The sequence below is a fragment of the Rhea americana genome, unplaced genomic scaffold (genome assembly GCF_003343005.1).
Source record: "Rhea americana isolate MKP2758 unplaced genomic scaffold, rheAme1 scaffold_125, whole genome shotgun sequence".
Lineage (NCBI taxonomy): Eukaryota > Metazoa > Chordata > Aves > Rheiformes > Rheidae > Rhea > Rhea americana.
The window spans coordinates 1,905,498-1,911,497 of NW_028185317.1; the positions used below are offsets into that span (position 1 = coordinate 1,905,498).

At 55.1% G+C, this 6,000-nt stretch overlaps 1 protein-coding gene across 1 annotated transcript in view; it reads right to left on the minus strand.

Annotated features, from left to right (window-relative positions):
- The window catches only part of ITM2A (integral membrane protein 2A), a 35,184-nt gene extending 32,868 nt beyond the window's left edge, over positions 1–2,316 (minus strand). The window contains exon 1 of the mRNA XM_085326000.1: positions 2,245–2,316. Coding sequence (XP_085182126.1) covers positions 2,245–2,316 — 72 coding nt within the window. The remainder of the gene's footprint in view (positions 1–2,244) is intronic.
- Between the last annotated feature and the right edge of the window lie 3,684 nt (positions 2,317–6,000).

Below are 6,000 nucleotides of genomic sequence, written 5' to 3' on the forward strand. Positions count from 1 at the left end.
TCACTGACCACACATGCTACCCTGTCCTTCACCTGTCCAGGGCTGTTACTGGGCATTTYGAACACTCATCGCTCCTGTCTGGTCCCTTCTTTTCCCTCTTGCCTCCCAAGTGATTCCCAGTAGACTCAGGGGGCTTCTTTTGCAGGGCTTTTGCCTAACACCAACCCAGATGGTCTTACCTCACAGTCCTTGGTGCTCTCCACCACAGCTGCTGTCCCTCCTCCAGGGCTGCCAGGCTCAGGTACCCACACAGGAGGTGGCACTTGCTGGCCTCCACCAGCAAAAGGAGCAGGGAAACTTTGACCCTCTACATGYTTGCTCAGGAGGAGATCATTCCCTCAGCTGTGTCCTAAGAACTACGGCCTTCCCACCTACTCAGAGCTCAGCCACAGCCCACCTCAGAGCAGGCAACCCCARAGGGGAGCAGAGCCAAGGGAGGTGCTTGCACCCACATCACCAGCTCCTACTGCTAGTACCCCCATCCTTCTCCCAACCTCTTCCCCCCTTATTTATGGCCTTCCCATTAACTTCATTAACCATGCACCTGCAGTGCCTTCAACCCCAGCAAATCTCCTAACCACACACCTGTGGTGGCTCTAACCCCAGTAGACCTCCTAACAGTGCACCTGTGGTGACTCTAACCCTGGCAGACCTCCTAACCACGTGCCTGCAGCAAGGTCCCCTGCAGCTGTCAKCTCCCCGTCCTCACCACCCTGGGCTCCATGGGGGGAGAGGACACGAGTGCGGTGTGCAACTTCATGTCCAAGAGCCCTGTGGTGGGAGCAGAAGGGAACTGGATTTTTGTAAACAGAGATGGCTTGAATCTTTTTAAACAGTCACCAGAGCAGACGGGTGACCTTCCCGGGCTTTGCAGGGACAGAGCGCAGTCCTGAGAAAAAAGCAGTGGTTCTGGCTCCTTAACCACCTTTTAAGGCWCAGCTCAGAGACCGCAGCAGGAACTCAGCCAACAAAATAAAAGTTGCACTTTCCTCCTGTTCTGTTTTATCACCGTTTCCAGGCTGGATCTACAACCCCTCTGCCTTCAGGTCACCAACCTGGACCAGTTTCTCCTGCCTTTCACTTGTACTCATTTGAACTTGTCTCCACCCAAGCCAGCACGGAAACCAAAGCTAAGGAAAACCAGACCCTGCTTTACCCTGCTTCCTAGGCAGGCTTTGCTGTGTAACTGCAGTGCTGTAGCTGTCTCTTTTCCCCCACATACTCTGAAATAAAGTGTCCTGAAAATGCAGCCCCTTGATGCCCAGGGAGTCTCCATGCTGCTCTGTTTTTTTCTCACCTCGAATAACTAGGAGCCGTGGTGGCTTTTTGATGCAGCCGGCCGGGATTCTCTCAGGCGCCTCCGTGCATCCGTTAGTCCCACGCGTGAGTCAGCTGGTGGAGACGTAGTTTTATGGCTCAGCGAGATCAGAAGCTACAGGGTTTCTGTGCTGTCACTGAGCAGCTGAACAGCGCTGTGGGGTCCTCAGCTGGGGACCGAAGCTTTCACCGGCTGAGCACTTTCTGCATTTTGGGGGTCACGTTTCCAGCTGAATCATCAGCTCTACTGCGATTCACGGGTGTGCTGGGGCGCTCGAGCTGCTTCAGGAGACCCAGGGTTGGTTCCTGTTCTTGCAGATAATAATCAGACCCAGGAATTACAAAATACAGAACTCACAAGCCTCTTTGGTAATACTTTTTGTCAGCACAAGCCCCTGCAGATCTCCACGTCTGCTAGAGATAATTTCTTCCCTTCTTGCCCRCTCCTGCCTGTCGCAGCACATGCTCCCCACCGCTGTCCTTGGCGGGGCCCCGCTGCCRGCAGCTGGCCTCACCCGCGCGTTCTCTCTCCCCATCTGCAACGCACAGAAAAGCTGGTGCCACTTGGTGTTTATTTCTTGGTGGGGCTCCGAAGCCCACGTCCAAACTCCACGTTGCTCCACCAGCTTTTTTGGTGGACCCAGCAGGCACGTTCAGGCCAAACCACCGCTGCTCCACTGCTGAGCCGGGAGCAAGCAGGGTCTGTAAAAATGCACCGTGATGCACACAGAGACGTCGGTCACAGCCAGGGCTCGGTCACATCCAGCATCACCCTGGTGTTTTCCAGGCACGTAACTTCTTCTATTTCAACAGAGCTGCTTCTCCTTTGCGCTAGTGGTGAGATCACAGCGGTATAGCTTTTAGGCCTGGAAAGTCATCCCCCTTGACCCCACACTTCTAAATCCCTGCAAAAACACTGAAACTCGCCTTATTTTCACACCAAGGGTCGTTGCGCGAGCTGAACCGTAACTTTCGCAGCAGCACGTGGCGTCTTTGCATCCCACGTGCAAGCCCTGCCCGGGGCCGGCTGCTGGCACTGCGCCTCGGCGGGGAGGATTCGCTGGAGATTCGGGCGAAGAACAAACCCAGGCCAACGATGCCGCGGGCCGGGCCTGGGCCGCCGGGGAGGTCCCAGCCCCGGCTTTCTCCCGACTTAATTTCACTTGTTCCCCGTCATCCGTTGTACTGAACAATCCTCGCGCTCAAACTTTCTCCTTTAATTGCCATGGAAATTTGATAATTTCATCCAAAAGGAGAGCTGAGGAAAAGTCAGGAAGAGCTCCGATTACCGAAAACTGGAAAAAATTAATCTTGATTAAAGCGCTTCCCCCCGCGAGAAGAAGGACCTCCTGAACTTCGCAAAGAGCTGATTGCTCAGAAGCTGTTTTTCGGGGAATGTCGGACCGTACCTATTTTGCAGCTTTTTCCAGCAACATTGTAATGAAAGAATCCAGCCATCGCAGGAAAAAAAAAGAAAAGAAAAGAAAAGAAAAAAAATCTTTAAAGGTGTAATTCAGCAGGGCATTGGCAGGAACTTGCTTCAGTCCGCTCCGAAAGTGCCAAAACACGCACATTGCTTCCCAAATCCGTCACGGCAGCACAAAGCAGTGCTGTCAGCTGTCGGCTCCGGCCGGGTTCCCGAAGCGGAGGGCTGGGACCCGAGCACCAGCTCTTCCGCCAGCGCCCGCCGAGCGAGCCGCAGAGGGACGCGCCCCGGCCGCCCGGCGCCTTTTCCCTCGTTCCCACGTGCGGGCGCGGGAGGCGAGTCCCGAGGTGGCGCGGGTCTGGGCAGGGGAGCGCAGGARAAGCGACAAACCCGCTCCGGGCGTCTGAGCGCGCCGGGAACCTGCCCGTCGAGGCAAACTTTGCATTTTCGCGTTTTTGCTTTGTGCGCCGGTTACGCGTTGCTGCCGCTGGCCGCGTGCGTTTCCCGGCGGCGCCGGCAGCGCTGCCCGCCGCAGGCACGGCCGAGGGCCGGCAGCGGAGCCAACCCGGCCCAGCGCGAGTCCGACCCGCGGCGTGTTTCTCCGTGCCCGGCCCGTGCACGCTCTCTCCCGGACGGGCAGCGCTCCAGATGCTCCCAATTATCCACAGATGCGGTTTCCGAGTGCAGATTTTGCGGGTATAATTTGCACACTCCCCCCCCCCCCCCCCAAAATTGTCCTTTTGAAGAATCGGCTCTGCATTTCTCCAGGCTTTCAACGCCGTATTTATTTAGCGAATGACTCGCAGCGTACGCGAGCAGACACCAGCCTGGCCGCAGCCCCCTCGGCACGGGAGGCCGGGTATTAACGTTGCAGTTTGTTAACCCGTGGGCTCYGAGGTTTGGATACGTGTCCGTATCGCATGTAGTTTATACACACAGCATAATACGTACGTGTCTGTATTGTATATAATATGCACACACATACATATGTGTGTCTGTGTGCGTGTACCTAAGTATATGTACATATGTGTGTTTTACTGCCCTCTCCCAGCAGTGCTATAAGCCTGATTGCTTTGCTAGAGCAAAATTGCCTGGCACCAAATCAAAATAAATTGCTGCCACAGGATCCCAGTAGGGGACTGCAGTCTCTGCGTATTTTTACTAGAAAAATTACTGAATAGGTAAAGGGAAGAGAGCAGTTAAGGAGAAAAGAGCAGGAACGCAGAGCTTAGGATTTCCAGAGAAATGGTTTTCCTCTTTGGAAGAACATTTTTGAGTCAATCACATAATTTTTTCCTGGCAGAGCGTGCACGTGTGTGTGCATGCGTGTGTGTGTGCAAATGTGTGCATGCATGGGCGTGCATGCATGCATGTGTGCTCACATGCGTGTGCACGTATGCAAATCTGTGTGTGCACGTGTGCACGTGTGGGCGCAAGCCTGTGCATACGCATGAATGTGCTGGCGCTTGTCACCGATGCTGCATTTCCACTTCTTCCCAAATCCCAGAAAAGAGTGGAAACTGCTCGTCTTCCACCCGCGAAGGGTGCTGCGGCCCTTCGCTCGCTCGGCGGCGTCTGAGCCCRTCGGAGCGCCGAGGGGACCGAGTGGTGGCCGAAACCCGAATACCGAGGTCTGCCTCACTTTAAGAAACATTATTTTTAAGATCTCAGCATTAAAAATTTTCCATTGTAGGGCAAAAAATGCACAGCGAAGCCGTTACAGGGAGCAGAGATTGGAAAAACTGCGCTCGGTCCAGAGTTCCTCGTTCCYGGGCTCGGTTCAGCGCAGGAAAACCCCGGCGGTCCGGAGAGAGCCCCGGCGCGGGGTTCCCACGGCGGCTGCCTGCTCCGAGGCCGGATTTCGGGGGTGTTTAGCAGCCCGCCCCCGCAGATTTCCAGAGCAACCCTGGCATCCGCTTCCTCTGCACCGTTCCAATGCATTTGCAATCATTTTTCACAGTATCAGTGGAATTAAAAAAAAAGGGGGGGGGGGATGATTTGGCCATAAATATTCGTAGAACATGAATGTGTGCTTTAGGAAAGATCTGGGAAGTTAGGCTAGCCGTTTTCATGACATGCTCTTCCCAGCACTCACTGTTAATACTCTTTGATGAGCAAATCGTTTCATTGAAATTGCAATGTTTGGCCCAAAAAAGCAATAAAATCTGCCAATGATRTTCGATAAAAACCTTGGGCAACCAGAAATCAGAGCATGGAAAATTAATCCAGTGGAAATTAAACGGGGGACGTTGTCTTTTCCCCCCAATTTCCCACGGCATGTTTTAAAACGGGCGATTTAACAGCGGCAGCCTGTTACCGATGGCTCTAGAGGCTGCGAGGTGAGYGGGGGTGAGCAGTCACCGGTCTCTGGAGGTAAACGCTTTGCATTTGTATGTTAGAAATGTTAATTAATCATCATCTGTATTTTGCAAGCGGCGACTGGGACCAGGACCAGGGCGAAGACTGTGAGCAGGACCAGGACAGGGTCCAGGATCAGAAACAAGACCAGGATCGAGAGCAAAACTGGGACCAGGACGAGGACCAGCATTGGGACCAAGACCAGGATGAAGACTATGATCAGGATCAGGACAGGGTCCAGGACCTGGCCTAGGAGTGGGACCAGAACCAGGACGAGGACTGGGACCAGGAGCAGAGTGTGCAGGGGACGGGCTGCCCCTGCTCCGGCGAGAAGGACGGGCTGCATGAAGTGACAAGCCTCTTCGGCCGTGCGAGATACAAGAATGAATTCCCGGTGTCCGAGATTACTAAGAATGGAAAAATGCTGATTTCATCCCAAATGAGAGCAACGCTCTTCTCTCCTGGCTTCCGTGTCCTCCACCCAYCCACCCCCAAAGCGCTGTGTGTGCAGGAAAGCGTTCAATCAATAAAAAAATCGCATCGAGTCACCCAACCTACCAAATCTCGCCCGCGTACGGGTTGGCTGGCGTTGCTTCGGGTCAACCACGCGCGTCTCGCACGTTGAAACTGCATTCGTCCCCCCCGGGGAAAACCCGAGCGCTTCACACCGTCAARACGGCACCGAGGGGCCCGTTAGCCGGCACACGGTGCCGGTCTCCGCTCTGATATAAAATCCTGCAGGGACGGAGCTTGCACGTGCCAAAGAGGCGATCACGAGCCGTACCCAACAGCGACGTCTCGCGCGGCGAAGCCTCGACGCCGGCCGCGGGGCGCCACGGCCCGTCGGCGCCTGGCCGGAGCCCCGCGGCTCGTCCCGCTCCGCGCGCAACCCGCAAGGG